Source organism: Chamaea fasciata, unplaced genomic scaffold (assembly GCF_029207755.1).
Source record: "Chamaea fasciata isolate MVZ Bird 193981 ecotype frontalis unplaced genomic scaffold, bChaFas1.0.hap1 SCAF_2, whole genome shotgun sequence".
In the NCBI taxonomy this organism is placed as follows: domain Eukaryota; kingdom Metazoa; phylum Chordata; class Aves; order Passeriformes; family Sylviidae; genus Chamaea; species Chamaea fasciata.
Window position 1 is genome coordinate 38197639 of NW_027094087.1, and position 22251 is coordinate 38219889.

The following is a 22251-nucleotide window of genomic DNA, read 5'->3' on the forward strand; positions in this document are numbered from 1 at the left end:
TGGGTTATTATTTGATACATAACAGGAGCTTGCATTTGTTGAGAACAGTGGGTTGGCAGAGCTGGAATATAAAATGAAATTACAATGTTTGTAAAATAGTAGACAATGTTACCTTTCCTTCAGGCCTTGACTGGGCTTTTATTTGCTCATTACAGCTCAGATGTCATTGCTGTGTTTAAGGGGGTCAGTCACAGAACACACGTGAAACAGTAACACACGAATCTCATGGAGTTAAATAAGCAAGAGTGTTTTAAATGACGGCTTGGCTGGCGTTTTCAAAGTGGCTGTGGGAGTATGAAATCCATGGTGCTGCTCTGGAAGCTACCAAGACAGCTGGAGGAATTCTCTCTCTCTCTCTCTCTTACAAGATTTCGTAGAACTCAGAGAGTGATCTTTCCAAACAAAGATTTTGTTTTTTTCGTTTTAACTTGAGACGTTTAAGATTTGCTTTTTGCCAGTCAGCATCCTGAGAGTTCGGTTTGTAGTTTGATCTCCCTTTCGAGGCGAGAGGGGCTGCGCTGCCAGTCCCGCTCGCTCAATCCGCAGCAAATGCTGCCCCTGGTGTTTCCGAGCAGGAAATACTCTACAGCCATCCCTCGGCTTTCTAAGTTTTGTTCAGAAGACCCTGGCGAATATCACCAACCCCTGGATACTGCCATCAGTTTTGGACTGGTTGTTTGTCAATTTTCTTAAAAGCAAACGGTTCTTAACACGTTGTAACATCTCTTGCGATTGGTGGCATTCTCGTAAACACACTCAGGATAAAACAACATAACAGGTCCTTGAACAATTGATTACTTTATTCCTTCTGTTGACACTAATTTGTGACTTTTTTTACCTGACATTGTAATCGCGCATGAACTGTCATGCTTGAGCATTTCTTCTTTGTGAATTCCCTACTGCTGTTGAAGCTCTGAGTTTTCCAAACCAGCAGTTCCATCCAGATGAGAAAAGCACTTACTTGTGCTGGGTTCACAGCCAGGAATTCTCATCATAGACATCCCATCGTGATAATAACTTTCCAAAAATGGAACAAAAAGACTGTGCTGAACCTGTGTCGCCTAAAACCTTGAGTGCATGCTTCAGTCTCAGCACATGCCTTGTTCATCTGTGTTTAGAAATCACATATCAAATTGCTTCCAACTTATAACTCCACTGGAACAGCATATACTTAATATCAATCCTACAAAGGACTTTCTGAACTCGCAGCTTTGAATTTTCAGCCATTTCCATTATTTACTTTTCAGTGAGGGTTCTTTGCCATTTTGATTTCCTGGGCTATTCCCAGCTAGGCTCATGTATGATGCTGGTCACCTGACAAATTGTTTAACTTTGAAGCAAAGTCTGACTGCACCTGATTCAGTTTTCTTGTCTTTAAATTTTGAGCACAAAGTGCTTGCAATTGCTGCTCTGTTCAAACTGTAAAGTAAGCAATCTTGAACAGAGCATTTCTTTCTTTTTTTTTTTTTTTATTTTTTTTTTTATTTTAAATTAATAACAATGAATCCAAGGAAACTGTGTTTCTACCTTATTTAACAAACAATAGGGGAAAAAACCCAACAACCCCATGCCACCGCTTACTACCTAGACAATTACTAAAATTCACATCAACTATTCAGGGAAGTGGAGCCACTGATGGGGTTATTATCAGGCTTTTTAAATATAATTTCAGATATTTCTCATATTCTCCTTGGCTGATAGATCATACTTTTTTACATTCTTTTGTCTACTCTCTAAATTCAGATTAGAAATTGGTATTTCTTTCTTCTCAAAGCAGAACCAAAAAGGCGACTTTTTAAAGTCTACTTTGTGTGTGCTGGATATTTCTCTTGGAACGGTATTGTATTTACAAGTGTTTGTGTAGCACACATGCACACTAGCCCACTCTGTTTATCCAGAAAGACTTAAAAAAGGATAAAACTAGAAGTCTTTATTTATCCAAATAAATGTAAACTACAGGAGTTAAGCATGGGAATTGCCTGTAATTGCCTGCTGAAATGCTAAAAATAGCTGCTTTTTGGAAACAGGAGAAGCCTTCACTGCAGAAAAAGTAACAGTAACAGCTATCTACTATTAGCAAACAACTTTCTTTCCAAAAACTGAAGGACACAGGGAGAAAAAAACGTTTCTTTTCATACTTCACTGCAAGAACTGGACAGAATATAGACCAAAAAGAACCTCCTGTCCCAGAAGTACAGCGTTAGTCAGCCTGATCCTATGCATAAATACCTTGTGTGGACTTCATCATTATCACTGTCTCCAGTTACAGAACTTAAACTAGAGCAGATTATCATAACATTACAGGAACTAAAGTAATTTCCAAGTATGATCATTAATCACCCGTGCAAAGTCTAATCACATACTGAGCTCTCTTCATTGTTCCGTTAAGACAGGTACTTTATCTTAATTAGAGCTACTGCTTCAAAAATTAACACTAAAAACAATTTAAAATATTCGACTGGATTTTATTGTCTCATCTCCTAACTCCATTCAGCTTCTCTGATGTGGAAAAAAAGCATGAAAGACTGGTGAGATTTCTAACTTCTCCCACCATCAGATATTTGCACTATTTTTTTTTTTTTCTGCTAGAAATATTCTTCCTGATTATTTCTATATATAGAAAAATCTCAGGGGTAGGAGTCCTCTTTGTGCTTCATGTTGTACTAGCATTTGCAGATAGACCTGGAAAATTTGATGAAATTTTTACATATTTACTCTTCTAAACAATTTTTAACTTCCTGTGGTGAAGACAAATGTAAAAGTGATATAATGACTGTTCACATTTGCTGTCTTTTAGAAACACTCCAGGTAGAACAACAGCCACAAAAATACTATCATTTCCTCCCATCTCAGTAAGGGGCATATCAGAGTTTAAGAGACACAATACACACAAAAACATCAGCTCCTGCCAAACCAAATATCTGTTTCTTACTGAAATAGAAATGAGTGATTTCAATTTAAGGCATTTTCTTATTCCCACTGGTGATACCACAGCCAAGGTTAGTAAACCTATGGAAGCACTTTCTACCGAGTAGTTACATCAGAATACTTTTGTATCCCTGCGAGCAACAGAAAAAACAATGATCTGGAAAAAATGTGCTGCAGACTGCAGATAGCACACGTTTCTTAGGTGAATGAAGAGGAGGTGAGAAACAAGGTCTGGGATATGAAAAAATGAGTAGAACTGATCATTTCAATTTTCAGTCAAACTGTATGTATTCTTGAAAAACTACCTGTAATCAGCAAGCCAGAGTTTCACAAACTTACTCTTTACTTTGGTAGCAAACTGTTTTAATGCAGCAAAAGGAGAGACCATCCATTCATTTTCACAACAATTTTTTTAAGCAAAAATCATAGCCATGAGAGTTTTCAGAAAATTCATATGGTAGCAAAAATTAGGACCAGTCAGGAAGACTCTAAGAGGACATACTCCATTACATGGTACAGAACTCATTTCAGAATGGTTTTCCTTTTTAAGAGTAAAGTTACACCAAATGTATGTTATGTTCTAGAGTGTAGCAAACCAAACTAATACAGAGATTTTGTTAACAGAAAGAAGTGAGATATCAATAACTAAAAAGGAAATATTCAAGATGGATTCCTGAGTACTTTTAAGTCAATGGATGTGTTCCCACCAATATTCCCAGAAGAACAGAGATGAGGGAGGAGAAGGAATAGAGAAGGAAACCTTGAGCGTTGGTAGCCAGGGAGATAGATATAAGACATACCAAACCTCAAAATTTTATGTGTTTAACTCACAGGTAAGGTATGGAAAGAATATCTTCCATGTAAACTTACTTGAGAGCAAGTCTCAATCTGTTTACTGGGAATTTTCATCTTGGTTTTGTATATCTTGTGTCTCTATGTGGTACAAAGGAGTACTGATGCTAACTTACCCTAACAGAATTTAAAACATTGCTGATTTTCAAGTCCTGAAAAAAGCAAAAGCAGGTAATTTCTCACAATGAATGCTGGAAAAAGGGTAGTGAATGATGAATCTAAGGTACAGTCTCGATGTAAAAAAAGCAGCAGATGTTCATTATTAAGCAATACACCTGGCAGCAGTGGCCTACCCAATCAGCGTATCTGTTCCCAGTAAAATGACAAAATAAATATTGTGACTTCTTATGGATATATCTATGAGAAATCAGGTTCCATTAGTTTTGCTGCTGACAGAGTAACCTGTTCAAAGGATTCAGAGTGTTAACAGTATCTTTCACTAAGTTGTTCAGCCACAAAAGACTAATAAGGGTATGTGCATACTGCAAGAGGTAGGATTCAAAATGTTGTGCCTTGCATTTTATCTTAGGCTATACCTGATTCTTTTTATATGCAGCCCAAAACGCAGGGACAGAAACATCGAATAATTTGGGTTGGAAGGGACTTTTAAGGATCATAATGGGCCAGGGAAATATTCCAGTATATCACGTTTCTCAAAGACCCATCCTGACCTAACCTTAACACCCTTCCAGGGATGGGGCATCCACACCTCTGGGCAACCTGTGCCAGTGCCTCACCAACCTCACAGTAAAAAAATTCTTCCCTGTGTCCATCTATACCTACCTTCTTTGAGTTTAAAACTTGTTGTCCTGTCACTACAGACCCTGGTAAAAAGTCTCTCTCCATCTTCCTTGTAGGCCCCCTTTAAATACTTAAAGGTTGCAGTAAGGTTGCCCAGAGCCTTCCTTTCTCCAGACTGAACAACACCAACTCTCTCAGCCTGCCTACAGCCTCTGATCAATTTAGTGACCCTCCTCTGGACTTGCTCCAGCATGTCCAATCTTTCCTGTGCCGGGACCCTAGAGCTGGATGCAGCACTCCATATAGGGTTTCATAAGAGCAGAAGGGCAGAATCACCTCACCCAGCCTGCTGGCCATGCTGCTTTGGATGCAGCCCAGGACACAGTTGGCTTTCTGGGCTGTGAGTGCACATTTACGGTTCTTGTTCCATTTTTCAGAATGGACAGTACCATATTTAACCCTTCCTAAATCCTTGAAAATCTGCTCTGATTTGGGTTTCATGCAATTCTGGTAAGCCACTCATCCTGTTTCTGACCAACTCCTACTTTCTGTGAAGTTACACTGGAAGAATTCTTGCTTATCTCGCATGGGCATATGAATCCATTCTCTTAGGACTGCAGTTACTCCAAGTTGCTGCCATTATGTTTGCACAATGTAACCTGATGTTTAAAATCCCAGCCGCTTATCAGAGACAGCAATGTGGTCCCATGTGTTCATTTAGATGGCTAAGCCAGACTCAGTCTGTATGACGCCCATACTGTGACTCATCACCTACTTTCTCAAGAGAGGAATGACTACTGTGCTGCCAATGCAGTCAGGACTGCAGAATATTTCCTCTGTTGCCTTGCAACTGCCTATACTGATTCCTCAGAGAAGAAATAGATCTTTGCATTTGGGTCCTGTTTGTTGTAACTATCATTCTAACTGACTGGACTTGCTTGCACATGATGAGCAATAAAAGAAGGTAAGATGCAAGTCCTGAGTTCTTGTATAACAAAGCCTTACCCTTCCAAATATACCCACTTCAAAAGATCTCAGCATCTCCTATGTTCTCTACAATGCAGCTCAATCTAAATAGGTGGAAGTTTTATTTCACAAGTAAATAGATATTGAACTGGTATTTCTGACAGAAGGAAACTTAAAGTGATTAACGCAGAAAGCCTGGAAGCACTGATTTGGTAAAACTTTGGGTTAATATTGGCACAGATGAGAAAAAAAGATACAGCACGTTATTAAACAGTAACTTAAAGGCACATGAATTTAGATGTAACAGCCTACACAGAAATCTTGAAGTCCAGACAGAGACAAAGTGCATACAGACGAAGCAGGCCATTCACATTTTTAAAGATGTCTTTAAAAAGAGCTATATGACCTCTTAATCAATTTTCTCTTCTTGAAAACTGTCTGCATCTTCCATGTAATCTTCAAGATCATTGTATCTCTGTGAATGAAATAAAATTCGTACAATTTATCAATATTTAAAAACTGTATTATGTAAAGACTGCTTTTTCTTGTTCAACATATGACCAAGCACGTCAATAACAATTTAGAAGCTATATCTAAAAGCATACTAAATGCAATTGTACTACACATTGTCTTAAAATAATTAATGAAGTGGTTCTGAACTATCTGAAGTTATTCAGTATAAACAGAATTATAAAATATTCTTGCTGTGCCTCATGTACATTTTTCCCATCTTTACAGCTCAAATTTGTGGTGTTGCGGCTTTCAAACGAAACAGGGTCCAGCCCACCACAGCCCAGAGATCAGGCAGCTGTCAAAAAACTTCATGTCAAAAGCTGATGGAAACTCCATGTGAGCACAGCAGCACACCACTCTTTGACACACTGGGTCAGCAAAATGGGGGAATGGTTGAGCTGAGTTGTGTTATTGATGGCCAGTAACTCAGAACTGATCCATTAAATCAGACGTTTTATCTGAACTTACTCTCATCTGCTTGGAAAAGAAAATAGGGAGTAAACCTGTCATACCTTCTGAATCCACCCACTCTCTTCCAGGTGGCTGAAAAGGCGCTCTACAGTGTCTTTGACTGGTTCATCCTCAACACCATCCAATTCAGCAACAGAGCTGCAATCCATGTATAACTTGTACTTGAAGTGCTTCAAGTTGTGATAAACTCTTGTACGATCTGCACACACCATGCCAACCTTTAAAACCTAGGCCAGATAGAACAAATCATTCCTTTGGATAGAACCATGATTATTTTTACAATACACAGAGTAGGTGGGCTAATTTACTAAGATTTAACCAGTCAGTCCAGGAAATTTTTTGGAATAATGAAATAAACAGAATAACACTACATGCATAAAATTAGCACAAACCCATGTAGTTTTCACAGCCACAGCAGAAGGATTTTTGAGCAAGCAGGCAACCAGCAAGTCCAAGCGATAGCAGTTTATCAGTGAGGTCTTCTTGCAAACACAATCATGTTTGTAATTGGGTGTATCTTTCCTATCCCCTAGTGGAACTTTGTTACAAAATCACTAACACTTTAGAAAACCATCATATTGTGAAAGCAGAGGAAGAAAAATTATTTCCTTACTTTTGCTTAATATGTAAGTACTTCCTAGGGAGATGAAATACCAGTTTTAACATTTTGTAGACTGAATAATAGTTCAATATTTCATCAAATAATTCATATAAACACATACTGGCATATGCCTCGCAGCACTTAATAAATGGAAAGGATGAATTAAAAAAAAAATCAGAACTTGAAGTTTTATACAATACAAACATTAATCTGCAACTGTCTGGGAGGAATAGCTAAGCTATGATGCTGCAGAAAATAAAGCCTCTGCATCTCCCAGTTACTACCAGCTTCACTTCGATGATTTCCATGCAGAAAAGATGGAATTGTCTTATTTCAAATTTTTTCACGGCAGCATTTATAGGTAAACAAATGGTAAAATGTGCCTGTTACAACATAAACAGAGCATGGATTAGAATAGATGTTATAATCTATCAGCACTACCATGGAAATACTGAGTAATATACCGGTTACAAGAATCATTGGCTATCCTAAATGTTCAATACGAATATGTCCCATTGGAGGTGCAGGGAGGGAGCAAGACTCAATTTTTACCTGCCTTTAAGCACATCCTGCATTTCACAAGAGAATGTTTTGTTCTACGTCTACCAGAACAGCAGTTCCAGTAGATACAATAGCAAGTCAGAAGAGTCTATCCGCTGTAAATGACCCACAGGTGCACTGATTACTACTTCAATCCATCGAGAAAAAGCATATAAGGTGAAATCTACAAGAAATCTACATCTGGCTGGTTTTTGGAAGTCAGGTTTTCTAAAAAGCAATAAATTAATACATAGGTAAAGAAACAGATTTTGTTTTTCTGAAAAACAAAACCAAACCCTCATCAACTTACCCTCCAAGGACAATATTGTTTTGGACTGACCTCGTCACGCCTTTTCATAACAAGTATGTAAATGGCTAAAGTCCTCTGCATTAGTAATGCAAGCTGCAATTGCACTGCTGTTTTACATTATGTGCGCATATATATATAAGATTCAACCAAATTTTAAGTTGCAAAACTATTTCTTCTGAGCCACAGAAGCGATACTTTGTATTGCTAATAATCTGAACTCTCTCAAATTACAAGAAGGTTAAGTTTTAATTGAAGCTTACAACCTACATTTTCAGGGAGCTTTTCTGAATGCATGACCAAATGTTTGCAACCGTGAGCAGTTCCCCAAAACACCTGACCTACTTGTGCAACCTAGCACTAGCTCTATCTGCTGAATATGAAGGTAAAGTGTACTTTTAAAGATTATGAAAACAGAATTTACATGCATTAGTTATATAATTTCTTAACTATATTAATATATCTTAATTTCTTAAATATATTAACCAGCAGCTCAGTGGATATCACCAGGCATAGTATTAGTTAAGTCAAAAGAGACACATTCACTTAAAAGAACTTTTGATCTGCACTACAGTAAGTGGTTATTAACTGAATTTTTAAACATTTTGAGATAAAAAATGCCTATTACTATATTTTAATTTTCTACTGATCATGTACATGTTGTACCTATATACAGCTCCATTTCCTAATATCCCCAAAACTGAAAAAGGCTTGTGTTTGGTGCTGCAGGTGCTTCTGAATTGTAAGACCTACCAACTAATGCTGAGCCTTGATTAATTCAAATTTCCAGAAGTACCATTTCAAATACTGCAGCAATGAAGAATTGAGCTGCAGTGTTTCGTAGAGCATTGCACAACTTTTCAAGTATCCCAAGTAATGAGGTGTGGCAGTTGAAACATTATGTGATATAAAATAGGAGATACCATCTTGCATCAAACTGAGGGCCCAGTTTTCTCCCCTGTGACAACAGCCAGCAGGAGATATGTAGAAAGTTAGTGTAAGATCCAGCACAAACATGAGAATGATCGTAAGATTACCACACATTTTCTGGCAGCCAAGAGTTAAGATCGTCTGTATCATCCCAAATAACATGCTCCATAGTGTGAAAGAACTTTCCCCAAGAACCTGTCTAATCCATTTTGGGACCCAATACTATTTTTCCCTTCCAAAATACCCTGTGGCAGTGAGTTCCATAGCTTATTTATGTGTGATGTGGAGAAATGCCAAAGGCAAATAGCTAAATATCATATAAATGCAACTATGTATTGTGTTTTTAAGCAAGAAAGATATTGTATTTTTAGACTGCTATTTCAGAATGCAGCTTTGGAAAGAATCTCAGTACTGTACTCACTCTGATTTTTCCCCCTCACAGTTCTCAGTCCCTCTGTGTTAATGCTTAACTTATCTACTCAAGCTGGCCCTATCAGCCATAGCTGTGTTAAATCACTTTGTATGGAATGTAGGAGCATGGCTAGACAGTAGCACAACATGTAGTGACTGAATCCATGTCCTCTAAGCATGTTTATAAACAGAACACCAAGACTGAGAGTAGAAAACCATTTATAATCCAGGTGATACAAGGAGCAAGGAAGTGTGGGGGACACATATCTCTAAACTTTGTGATTCTCCCTGATCAGGGGGAAATGAGAATTGGCACTTACACAGTGAACAATCACTGCAAGCCTAAGCAAAATTGGAACAGTTGTCTCTCTTCTCTTTCTACTGGCAAAGCAGAATACTTCAAAGACGAGAGAAAAGTTTTATGCAGAAGGAGGAGGTTGGAAGTCTGTTTTTGTTCTCTTCACACCCGCTTTTCTCGGGTATTTTCAAACAAAACTACAGAAAACAGTCCAACCACGTGTTTCCATTCAATTTGATGCGTTAGTGCTAACTGCCTTCCCTATCAGTCAATTAAGCTTGTGAAATGGTGGTTTTTATGTAGCTCCGTGAGCCTTTTTTTCTTTTGTATTTTTTTTTCTAAATTGGCAGGACGAGTTGCTCAATGCATTGCCAGCAGAGCTTTAAAGACAACTTGAGAACAGTACTTTTAGCAGTCTAAACTGAAGGTCACCATAAGAACACAAATGTTGCGTTACAAGACGCTATCAAAAATGACTGGAAAGTGCTCAATTACTCACTCTCCTGAGTCTACTTAACAGCCACTGAGCTGTACTGAGCAGGCACATAGCAGACCTCCCCAGATGCTGGTGTACACAGGGTAAAAAAAGCTCTCATTTTGTACTGCTAAGATGAAGAGGACAAAAATGAACTAGCAAGTTAGTTCAGTATTCCATAGGATACTTCAAGTTTTTTCCAAAGTGAAAAATAGCCAATACTTTATGCAGGACAACATTTGATCAGCAGTGAGGGAATATTTGATCAGCAGTGAGTGAGTTATTTCCAAAGTTAAGCTGAAAGGTAAGTAAAGAATAAATTCTTGTGCTAGGTTCACTAATTATTTCTGGTTAGGTAAGGCACACACTTCTCATGAAAAACTCCGTATTTTTAAATTAGTGATCTGTATGTAAGGAAGAATGACTACGACAGACTGAAGTATCAGTGCTGGGATAATTGCAGAGGACTTACTGTTTTCCTCCAATAAACAGGATTAAAAAGGGGAAAAGCATTGCTGGAAAAGCCTAGCTTTCTTGACTATCATGCACATACATACTTTTCAAAACAGAGTATCAGCAACCGCTGCTCAGAAGGGTCTGTAATAGAAGAGAAACTCTGGCACAGATTTTCAAGCTCCTGCATTACATGCAGAGCCCTGTATAATGACAAAATGATAATCATAGTGAGACCTCTCAAATCTGTAAGTTAAAGAATTTGCAAACATCCAAACAATACAGGTTTGAGCTTCAGTAAGGTATACTCCCTGTTTGACAAGAGCTTCATTTTATTTTTACTTAAGAAATCTTACTATTCCTCATTACCAAATATACTAAAAAACCCCCTTGTTCTGAAACTTTTTTTTATTTTCAACAAATATTGTGAGGAACTTCAGATGTGTTCAAAACTTCTTTTATACTCACAAATAAAATACCATCTGTATCTCCTGAAAGGGAACAAAGGCAGAACTTGGCTATCAGCTTGCTAAACAACTGTAGCAATATTTTATTCTTGACAAATCATGTGCTTTGAATTTATCATAAGAGGTCATAAATTGCATCACTGAAAGTCATATGCATACCTAATCATAACAATTTTATGTGTAGCTGTAAATTTGAAGGGAAGATCTCTAAATATTAGAAACGCCCGGGTTCATGAAGAGTCAAAGTTTTCAAAAGGCTCAGCTGTGAAATAAAATTGTATTAGGCTATTATTACATTATTTTAGGTGACACCTCAAGTCACCAAAAATGACTGCCTAAGTGGAACATTGTGTAACAACATGAAGGATGCCATTTAGTAAAAAAAACCAAAAAAACCCCCCAAAAACCCCAAAAAACCAAATCACAAAAACAAACAAACAAACAAACAAAAATAAAAAAAAAACCCCACCCAAAACCCCCCCAAAAAACAAAACAAAACAAAAAAAAATCCAAAATGTTCTAGAAGTGACAACTGAGGGAGAAATAGATGCAAGACTACCTAAATGGAAGTGTTCTCTAGTTTGTTCTCTAGACAAGTAATTCTGATAATGCAGTAATGGGGAAAAGGCTCTAATAAAATGTATTGAAGTAGGTAGGAACAAATTTTCTTGAAAGGAGATCAGCAACTTCAAGTGTCAATGCATCTGAGATGCCAAGATAATTTGTCTTGAATGAATAGCTATGTGGGAAATAGAAGATATGGGAAAAAATCTGAAGAATGAAGCAGTAAATTCCAACAAGGTTGCACTTGGACTGCTAGGATGACCATTGCACTGTGTCACTCAATGTCTGAACCTAGAGCAAACAAGAACTGTTGGAGTGCACAAGAACACTCCATGTGCTAGAGGCAGAGCAGACACTGAATGAACAAACCTACTGACCCAATGTTCAACAAACCTTACTTGCAATAAAACAGAAAACACAATCATTCAATAGCAACGACTGTCTGTTATACAGGAAGTTACTTGCACAACATTTCTGACCACTATTCAATACAAGATTCTTGCTGGGGAAGTCTTAAGGGCATTATAGGCATACACAAAGGTAAAGGGCTTTTTCATTAAGGGGTAGATGTGGAGAGGAAACAGCACACGGGTCATTGTGATGCAGCCAAAACCAAAGGTCATAGAAAAACACCTGATTTATTTTCTTGATTAAAAAAAATTAAAAATAAAACTTAAAAACAGAGTGCTGGTTTGAAATTACCTGTTTATCACCTGACATGAAGTCATCCACTTCCAAAGTTTTACTATTATATAGCCTTCCAGAGAGCAACACACTGAACTTACAACACCGCTTCATTTCACAGGCCTGACAAGACATAGTTTCTGCATTTTTCAAGCTTATGCGAACATCTGGGTAACAATCCACACGCTCCTGAAAAACAGATCCCAAAGAACATTAAAGAATCTGTGTAAACTAAATGATGCTTCAAACAGGCTGCTGAGTACTCTGTACAAACACAAAAATTAGTCCAAGAGAAGTGAAAGAGATCCAAATTTCCTTATTATAGTGATTATTAGATCATCACACCCATGACACTAATACTCTTCTCATAATATACATACAATAACTAACTGCTCTGTACTGACTTAACTTTTTGTAGTAGTAGTAGTAGAAAGTTCATGAGGAACATACTATTTACCTTTTTGTGGGAGGTGGAAAAAAAATTCTTAGAATGTTTAGCAATTGACAAAAAAAATCCTCAAATGTCATCTGCTGAAGTCAGCAGGAGACACATTCAGGTAGCTGAGAACAGATTCTGTTCTGCTACCTGAATGCCTGTCTGGTTAACATCATGTAAAATATTTCTGATATTTATATAAGCATCAAAACAAATTATTTAAGTTGAAGAACAATAGTTGCTATTAAAAAGGAGATATAATTACAGTGATTATTGCACCTTTACAGAGAATTTCAGCATTTAAAGTAGAATCTGCACACCTTGTATCGATCTTTCCAGCGACTTCTACAGAGTAAGTTCTCCAGACGAGGCTGAATGAAGCGGTTGTCCAGGTAATGAAGTGAGAGCAGCATATCTTGTGCATACTTCTTTTGCCTCGTTCCATCTGTTCAGTGAGAACCATTACTAATTTGCTGACTACCCTATGTTGCACAAGTTTTTTAGATAAAATTTTCAAGGGCATTATGCTTCTGCATACTAAGACTATGAATGATTTTACTAAACTGATACTGGATTCATTTGCTACTGTTACCCACAACAGCGATCCACGCAATCCATGCATCTTGATAAAGGGATATATTTTATTATTTAAAAGGGGTACATGAAAAAACTCTAGAATCAAGTCAAAAGCTCTCATTCCAAATGGAGATTCATTCACTTAATCCCATTTAAAAGAACAGAAAAGGAGGAAGCATGTGGGAGAATGTCATGCTTTCATCAGTCTGTTTAAATTGCTCAAAATGTATAAGGGAAGTGGTTGGAATCCATAAAAACAAACCGCTCTGAGCGACTTCAGAGCAGAAATCTTTGTCACTTATAAAGATCACAGAGAAAATGACCTTTACATCAGTAGCACAATCAGATGCCTTGAGTTAGGCAGCATATGTACTTCTGAATACTTACTCAAACAAAATAAATAAAAAAGCATGAGGATGAGTAAAACTACCACTATTACTGTTTCCCAAATACATGTAGGACTCCAGGAATTAAACAGAACTTCCCTAGATGCAGACTAATGCACATTGCCCTGGAACTTCAGCGTGCACAGACACAAAACTTAATTGAGCTACCTCCCCATGCCTTCTAGCAAAGCTGTTATCCAAGAAAAGGCAGACCTGAGAAGGACCACTGGCTATCTAGGTTCCTATATAAAAGAGGTTAATGTCATTATAGCCACCATATTTGCAATTAACTGTTCTTCCATATTCACTTTACACACACATCTGCAGTATGAGCTTGAAGAGGCTGTGCTAGACCACAAAACAAAATCCCTCCCAATAAAAAGCAAGTGTGAACTCCAATACTATAGTAGCTGCTCTTGGGTCAAAACTAATGAAGAGATCCACTTCCATTAACTCAAAACAATCCAGTCTATGCTATAAAAAAAAACTACTTGTAATGCTAGGCTATGTTCATACAGTTCATGTGCAACCTCCAGCTCACCCGCAGAGCCCATTTACTTCCAGTAACTTGGCAGTAAATTGTTACATTTTATTGAGCAGATATCATTTGAAATAGAAGGAAGCTATTACAACATTAATCTGGCAGTGTTTACTTACTACTTTTCAAAGGCTTGTTTTTACTTGTTGAAATGAAACAAACCAAACCAAACACCTGAAAGAACTAGCAGCAGACATTTTTAGCTCCAAGAGTGTATACAACATTTATTCTGAGGTCTGCGGTATACTTCAGTTTCTCCATTCCCTCTTAGTTCCTGATGACACCAAAACCTCCACTCTTGGTCCTTTACTGACTCCTTCCACAATCTGACACTGAGAGTCCTCTCCTTAATCCCATCTTTATAGGGCTTATGAAACTATGTGTGAGGCTATTATTCAGCCCCACTAGGCCAAATGCCAAAAAACACTTCCTCAGAAAGAATAAGACAAGTACTGACTGCAGCTAAAGCTTATTTATCTGATGTGTTAAAAAAAAAAAGGAAAAAAAATGTGATACAGAGTCATCTCCATAACTAAAAGCATTTATTATCTATCAAACTCCTAAGAAAAAAAATCTGTGAAGCACAAGAGATTTTGACAAACCAGCTGACCTTGAAATGTTTTCATTGAGGTATCTGCTTTGAAACTAATTTTCATGCTGGCAAGGTTACTACTGATTAGTAACAGAGAAACACATTCCTACATCTCAAGAAGGCATTTCAAGCCTTCCGTGCTCAAGAATTAGTCTACACATTTTTCCAAGATTACTGGATCATTTTCAGAAAGAGTCTCCTCTGCTCTCCCCCCCCCCGCAAAGTTATATAGCAGGAAAACCACAGATTTCAGGACCCTCAGTTCTATACTCTGATCAGGAGAAACACCCTTCCCTAGAATAAATGGCTTTGTATAACTTTGAAAGCATTAATATACTATTTAATGCAATTTACTTACCATACAATGAGCTCAGAAAAGTGTCATCAATTGCATTTATGAGGAAAGCCTTTACTACTCTTTTGAAGTGTACAAAATGATCACAGCGAGACACTGGAAGGAAAGCAATACAACCAAAATTTACCAAAAGAAGGAAAAAAAAAAAGCCACGTTAGAAGTCCTGTAAGAAGAATTCTTTTTCTCCAGTATTGTAAGTTTAAAATTTAAAAGCTATTTAAATTTAAATTTAGAAATAATTTCAATGCACAGCATCCACACCCATAGGATTTTGCCTTTAAATTGTGCTTCTCATACCAATGATCCTACAGAATTTTAGCATTCTAAAGTCACATGTGCTTCCAGCAAGAAGAGTCCACAGTAAGGACTACAAACACTAAGAGAAGTGAATAATTTTTTCTACAAATAGCAGAAAATAACATAAATCAGAGAAGGCCAGGGTTTTGTTGTGGTCATGGGTTTTTTGCTTGTGTTTTGGTAGCTGTGTTCATTTTTTTCTTTCTATCAAATATAATTCTGCTGAGGTCTTCACTAGGGAAGAAATATCACAAATGGTTGTGACTACCTCCACTAACTCTGACTGTCCAGTCACTACATACCTACTTCTGAACAACAAAATATGGAAGAAAATAACTCACACAAGGTTCTGCTTCAAACCTCTCTGTTCCATCCAGAAACCGGTTTTCATGAAAGAACAACTTGAAGAGTTTTCTTGCTCTGTGTAATTTGGCCAAGATTGGCCAGTGAAGTCAGAAACCCCTCTAGACCTCTGGTCCCAAGTCTTACCACCACGGAATAAAAATACATAAAAAAACCCAAAATAAAACAAAACAAACAACCAAACAAAAAAAACCAAACCAAAAATAAAATCCCAAGCCCCAAACTCATAGCGAGAACAGAATTTGGACAGCCTAACATACTTGCTCTAAGCATAAAACACAAGATTGTAGGATGAAGGATGATGCTGTCAGGTCTCCACAGGAATGAATGTATCATAGGCAGCCTACTTCATCCTAAATCAGACCAACTGAAATAAAAACTGAGCAATAAGGTTTCGCTTTCTCCCCCACAACTTATACCCTCTCTTTAATTAGATACCAACAGACTGTAGAAGTTTACTGTGGAAATCAGAATGCTTTCATAATAAATTGAAACCTTTTAGGTATCTGCTTTTAAATATAATATCCCTTTCCTTAGCCTTTGTATTTAGCCCATTAATTTTTAATACAGTAGAATGAGCTAGTTATACATGAAAAATTATCACTAATTTTGATCTTACACTGTGGGACGTAGTGTGCCAGCAGCTCGCTGTTTGATGGATTTGGTTGCTTTTGATGTGGCTGATTCTCACTCTTCACATGCTCTGTGTTGTCAATGTCATCACCATCATCATCGTCTTCGTCTACTACAAAATCCTTTATGCTGCTACCGTCAGTTTCACTACCTTCTGATGATGTGAGGGGCAGCTGACAGAGTGGTTCCTCTTCTGTTGGTGGTTCACTATTAGAATCCTAATTAAATTTTAAAAAGTATTTCAAACAGAAGAATTTTCAGTATTTGCACAGACAAAATACTACATACACCAGCTAAGATTTTTGATCACCTAATAACACCATTTGTTCAATTAACAAGAAAGCATGCACTTCCAAAAAATATATCATTCTGTATTAGCTGACAATTACTTTCAGCTTTAAATTAGCTATTTCCATGTACCTCTCTTCAGTCTGCTTCTAGGAATCAAACTAACAACACTTCAGCAGGTATTCTGCTTCCTGATAAAAACAATTTGATAGATTTTCAGCAGTCAATAGTCATGCAGTTAATGTGATATTAAAATATTACAGAACTACTAATTAGTCATGCATTAGAATGTAAAAACATCCCACTGATTTGCATCTCTTAAACCTTTTCTCACATTAAAAATTTTCTCCAATTAAATTTCAAAGATAAAACCCTGACCTCACAATTTCCACTGCTGCAGGATCTCTGAGCTGCGCTTTGTCTAACAAGTTCTTTCAATTTTGCAAGCACTTTCTGTTTCCTACTAGTGGAAACATTCTCTGTAGGGCATATTTTATCAGGCTGCTGTTCTTCAGAATTATCATCATCATCCATTATACAGCGGCGTTTGGCAGAAACCCTTCTAACAAGAATGTCACTGCCCTCACTTTCATCACTGTCATACATGACAGAGGTGCTCCAGCTCTTACGCTTCCCAGGCACAACGCACTCCTCGTCACTATCTTCTGTCACTTCCCCACTGTGGTCTTTCTCCTCCTGATCTGAAAGTCTGTTCTTCACAGGCGTTTGATCTTTTTCATCTATCTCACTTTCTGATGTGGTAGACTCCTCCTCCTCCTCCTCAGAGGTGGCTGAGGATTCGTCATTGCTGTCAAGCAGTAGCAGCGCCCTTCTGGTGCGTCTCCAGTCGACTCGGGATTTGCACGACGGCACTTCTCTCCCTGCTGTCTGATTTCTTGTTTCGTATCTTCTGACAGCTGGTTTCACCCCCATCGGAAGGCTGCAGCAACACACCTAAACATAAACCGGTAGAACAAAGCACTTAGTGCATTGTGCCACTCAAAGGGTAAAAAAAAGAGCACATGAGCATACACATTTTGCTCCGTATGCTTATGGCTTAGCAGCACCATTAAGAGACTCACGCGGAAACCAGCACCAAACAAAACCCAGCACGCACAGCAGCTTCTCGAGAGGCCAGACCTCACTCAAGTCACGCTCTGAAGGGATCAGGTCTGGGGCGCCGCTGCCGTTCCCGCTGCCGTGGCCACCTCCCGACTCCGGGCGACTCCGGGGCGGTTGTGGGGCCCTGCCGGCCCGGGACCCCCGCCTCGCCCGCCGCCCTTTCCCGCCGCTACCCGCGCGCCGTCCTTTCCCGCCGCGCGCCTCCCCCGTCGCGATTGGCTGTCGCGCCTGTCACTCATCTGACCGAGATGTTTACGGAAGTGGAGTCACGCCGCGGTGGGGGTCGGGAGGCGGAGTATGGTGGTGTTGGTGCGCCGTGGCTGGCGCACTGGAGGTCGCTGGTTCGAGTCCCGCCTCTGTGGCTCCGGGTGCATCACCCGGAGATCTCAGGCAGAGCTATCGTGTGGTGGTTTACTTGTTTGTGCCCGTCCTCGGTGCTTTGTCGAGAAAAGTCTGCATGGGCTTGTGGGGTGCGGCACCTCCTCAGCGGGGGTGGCAGAGACCGCTGCTGGTGTGAGGCGCCCCCCGCCAGTGCGGCTTCCTCAGCAGCCCTGGGAGCAAACCCGGTGGGTTTGTGAAGGGGGGCTGGGGGTGTTTAAGTGGGCTCGGGGGGCCCGTATCGTTCTCTACAGCTGCCTTTTGAAAGGAGGGCGTAGCAAGGATAGGACAAGAGGAAAGGGCCTCAAGTTGCGCCAGGGGAGGTTTTGGTCGTACTTTAGGAAAAAATTCTTCCCTGAAATATGGTCAAACATTGAAACAGGCTGCCCGGGGAAGTGGTGGAGTCACCGTCCCAGGAAACGTTCAAAAGACGTGTGGATGGATATAACACTCGAGGACAGGTTTTAGTGGTGAACACGGTGGTGGTGCTTGATGATCTTAAAGGCTTTTCCAGCCTTAACGATTCCACGATTCTGTGAATAATGAGCTTCTGCTGGTTTTCCGCATAAAGCGTCTTTGAATAGGATGCTGGATTCTGTTCAGAGCTAATAAGCTTACAGATGAATTTTAATAGCAAGATTCGTGTCTTAAATTTTCTCTGCTTTGCTTGGTCTGTGGCAGAAAACTGCTGTTACCTTGGAGCTCATTCTGCTGACATACTTTCGTACTCTTTTAACAAGATCTTGTAATTGCTTCCATATATATATTTTTTTTAAATAGCTGCTTACAAAACCATAAGGAGAGGAAAGACAATTATTTCTCGTCTTATTTACATAATGAATTTGATATGGTGAAAAGGTGAGCACCCGTGTGTTGAATTCCCACCAAAATGTTTATATTGAACGGATTATAATGGTTATAATTCAAGGATTATATTGCTTTAGGGGATTTATAGTCGTGGGCTGACATTTCTTTTAATTGCTTTATATTTAAAGTCAGTACGTGAATATTCACATAAATATACGGATCAGAGTTTACCCATGGTTTATTATTTTCTCCAAAGTGTGGTGGAAGTTAGCATTTCAGGGTGCTGCTCTGTCCCTGGTCCCCATCACATTTCTTGCTTCCAACGTCGCCACCTTGTGACAAAAGGCATGAAGGAATCCTGGTAGTTTTACTCCCGTAGTACAGCTGACGGAAATAACGTAATTTCAATGAAAATATTGTATGTAACTGAAGAAAATATCTAGTAAATACATTTTTTTTCCCTGCTTCAATGACATGATGAGTTTCAGTTATGAATACTGGCTTCTGAAGGACAGCAAAAGGTTTTACTATTCACAATGCTTATATCCTGATTTTTCTGATGATTTTTTAGGCTAGCCCCATCCTAGGGGGTGTCTACAGCATGGAGTCATGGGCGACCTTAGATTTTAGTAACAGAACTCAGTCAAAAGACAGAAGTTTTCCAAACAGACAAGTTTTCCTCAAAACTCCTCTCTTAGTATCTTAATATGTTCTGTACGTCCTAAGCAAACTCACTTGTCTCATAGAAAATGAATGCAGTTGATTTTCTTGTGTACCATAGCATTTTTTTCCTGTGTTTGTTACTCAGTTCCTGAGGCAGTTACTATGCCATGTGATGGCAGCAGCATCTCCCCAGTACAGAGTTTTGTATTTTACTGGAGTATTCCAGTTCCACGTGATTTTAGATAACAGAAATTATTACATTGAAACTTTTATTTTAAGTGGCAGCCCCCAGTAACCCCTTCTGTTGCTGGCTGCTTTAGCCACTGAGTATTTGCTCTGCTGCTTTCCAGCTGGTCTGTTGGTTGTCTGGCTGTTGCTGTGTTCACACTGCAGTTTCTCCGGAGCTTTAGCTCTTCTGGGGTTCAGTGATGTACAGCATTATATGAACATTCCTTCCACAGAACAGACCCTTCCTGCTTGGGGTATTCTCCTTTCCCTAAGGTAAGCAATGGGAAGCTCAGAGCCCGCAGTTCCCAGGGACTGTTTCCTGAAGCAGCGCAGCACTTGCAAAGGCCCCATGACTCCCAGGCAAACTGAGCATTAGGCTGGCTCATGCCCAAATGGTAGTGTTGGAATTTACCCCAACTGGAAAAAAAGAAAAAAAAAAAAAAACCCAGAACAAATAAAACAACTTAGAAAGCTCTTTTTGACTTTTAAACTTATGAAGAGGTTCAGCCTGGCTGGGACTGGCACAGGCACCAAAGTTGCTCTTGCTCTCTGACAGATTGCAATAGCTCAACAGTGTGTTAGAGCAGAAGTGGCAAACCACCTTCGAGTTTGACAAGAGGTTTAGGCAGTGGCCCCCATGACAATGAACTTTAATGCTTTTGAAATAAATTTTCAGCATTGCAGTTCCTTAGAAGTGACTTTTTACTGATGACTAGCTTACATCATCAGGGACTCCCCATCCCTTCACCAAATGCTCAGTCCATTTATGTCACACCTTAAATGGAGACATAACCACACAATAACAGTTTTATCACCAGAAAGAGCTGCTAGCACACATAGGGAGGTCCCCAAGTAAGACTATACCTGAAGTGTAGAAATTGAATATACAGTCATCTTCTTTTCATTTTTTGTTCTTTTATTCTTTCTCTTTGTCTTCCTTGAACTCAGCCTGCTGCAGGGTACATGAAGAGCACATTACAGGGGACTCACTATCTTGCATTTCTCTGCCTCCTATTTCTTGTCAATGGAAGACCATTTCCCTAATTTTAGGGAGAATCCCTGCAAATGGTGAGCCTGCCCAAAAGCCCTTGTAGCTGCTGGCTGACTTTGACCTGATTCTTGCCATTTTGTTGTTATCACTCTGTAGTCAGTAGCAACAGAGAAACTGACTTTAATAGTTATCATTTTTTAAGAGAAAACATTTTAAGGTTCTGTTTTCAATGCCTATTTTAAAGAACATACATCTCCATTTAGAAGAAGTATATTTCCAAAAAAAAATTTTAAAGTTTCCTGGAGCACAGAGATTTCATAGTAATTCTAAAGCCCTCCCTCCCTCCCTCCCTCCCACTTTCGTGAATAGTACAACTTTTCTCAGAGACTGGAATTCATTTCTGCACAGAAGCCTTTTTAAGGAATTAAATGGGGTTTATGAGATCCTTAATCCTGATTCTGGCTCTTTGTGTGGTGTTGAATTTCATAGAAAGAGTGAATTTCAGACAAAAGAGACCAACGGAGTTAACATTTAATCTCTTTTTGAAACACTGAGAGCTTTCTGGTCTTGTGAGATTCTGAAGTGATGTTTCATTTACAAAAGTTTTTTTGTGTATCTTGTAGGCTGGATCATGATTACTAGATGACTTGTATGATGTTGTCAGCAGTGCCTTTGGGAGCTCTCCTTCCTGCTATTTAAAAGACCTAATAGTTGATAAAATGTGTAGTTTACCTTGCCCTTTGTATATGTAAGTTAAAATCTTTTATCTTCAGTGCCTGAAGTATATACAGTCTAATAGTAGGAGGGTACAAGGCTGCATGTAGCTAAGGTTCATTATCACTATTAGAAGATCACCTCTCTTTTGATCCAGTTTCACTCTAGTAAACAGTTTGTTCTATTTTCACTGCCTTAATGTTTCAGAAATACCTTGGTCTTTCAAAGTCACACAGAGTATGAATTACATCCTTCTGTGTTGAAGTTAGAGACTCGGGAATAAATAGGATTTGATGTTTATCTGGTGCTGGTATAAGGGTGAGGCATTCCTGCAGAATCTTGGAGAGATTGTGTTTGAATGATGTTGTTTAGGTAATGCTGGCCATAACTGGACCATGTTGATGTGCTGAATTTTGAGCAAGAGCAAACAAAGGCGTAGCTTACTAGCATCCCCAAGAACTGTGTAATGAAGCTCAGCAGGTTTGTGCATTGAGGGGAGGGGTATTTTGTCCTAATTTCAGAGTTTTTCACCTTCATTTTCATATTTCCTGGAGAATTTACTTTAACTTTTGTGTGATTTCTATTCTCTTGGTCACAAATCTAACATAACCTGGCAGCATTTCTCTAGGATATTCAGGAGGGATGTGATGAGTCATGATGTGTGACCGGAATAGCTGTGCTGT

At 38.9% G+C, this 22251-nt stretch overlaps 1 protein-coding gene across 5 annotated transcripts; it reads right to left on the reverse strand.

The window, feature by feature from the left end:
- Nucleotides 1–130: 130 nt before the first annotated feature.
- CCDC82 (coiled-coil domain containing 82) lies at nucleotides 131–17965 on the reverse strand. Of its 5 annotated transcripts, none has more exons than XM_066175730.1 (8): nucleotides 17806–17965; nucleotides 17044–17619; nucleotides 16364–16595; nucleotides 15088–15180; nucleotides 12958–13082; nucleotides 12220–12390; nucleotides 6513–6698; nucleotides 131–5962 (listed from the first exon to the last, which is right to left on the reverse strand). In XM_066175730.1, the coding sequence occupies exons 2-8, from the start codon at nucleotides 17596–17598 to the stop codon at nucleotides 5897–5899; spliced, it is 1428 nt and encodes a 475-aa protein (XP_066031827.1). In that variant the 5' UTR covers nucleotides 17599–17619; nucleotides 17806–17965; the 3' UTR covers nucleotides 131–5896. The 5 variants fall into 5 exon arrangements, 4 of the variants coding, with proteins under 4 accessions (XP_066031827.1, XP_066031825.1, XP_066031824.1 ...); XM_066175728.1 differs by having other exon boundaries at nucleotides 17783–17895; XM_066175727.1 differs by having other exon boundaries at nucleotides 17748–17895.
- Nucleotides 17966–22251: the final 4286 nt, after the last annotated feature.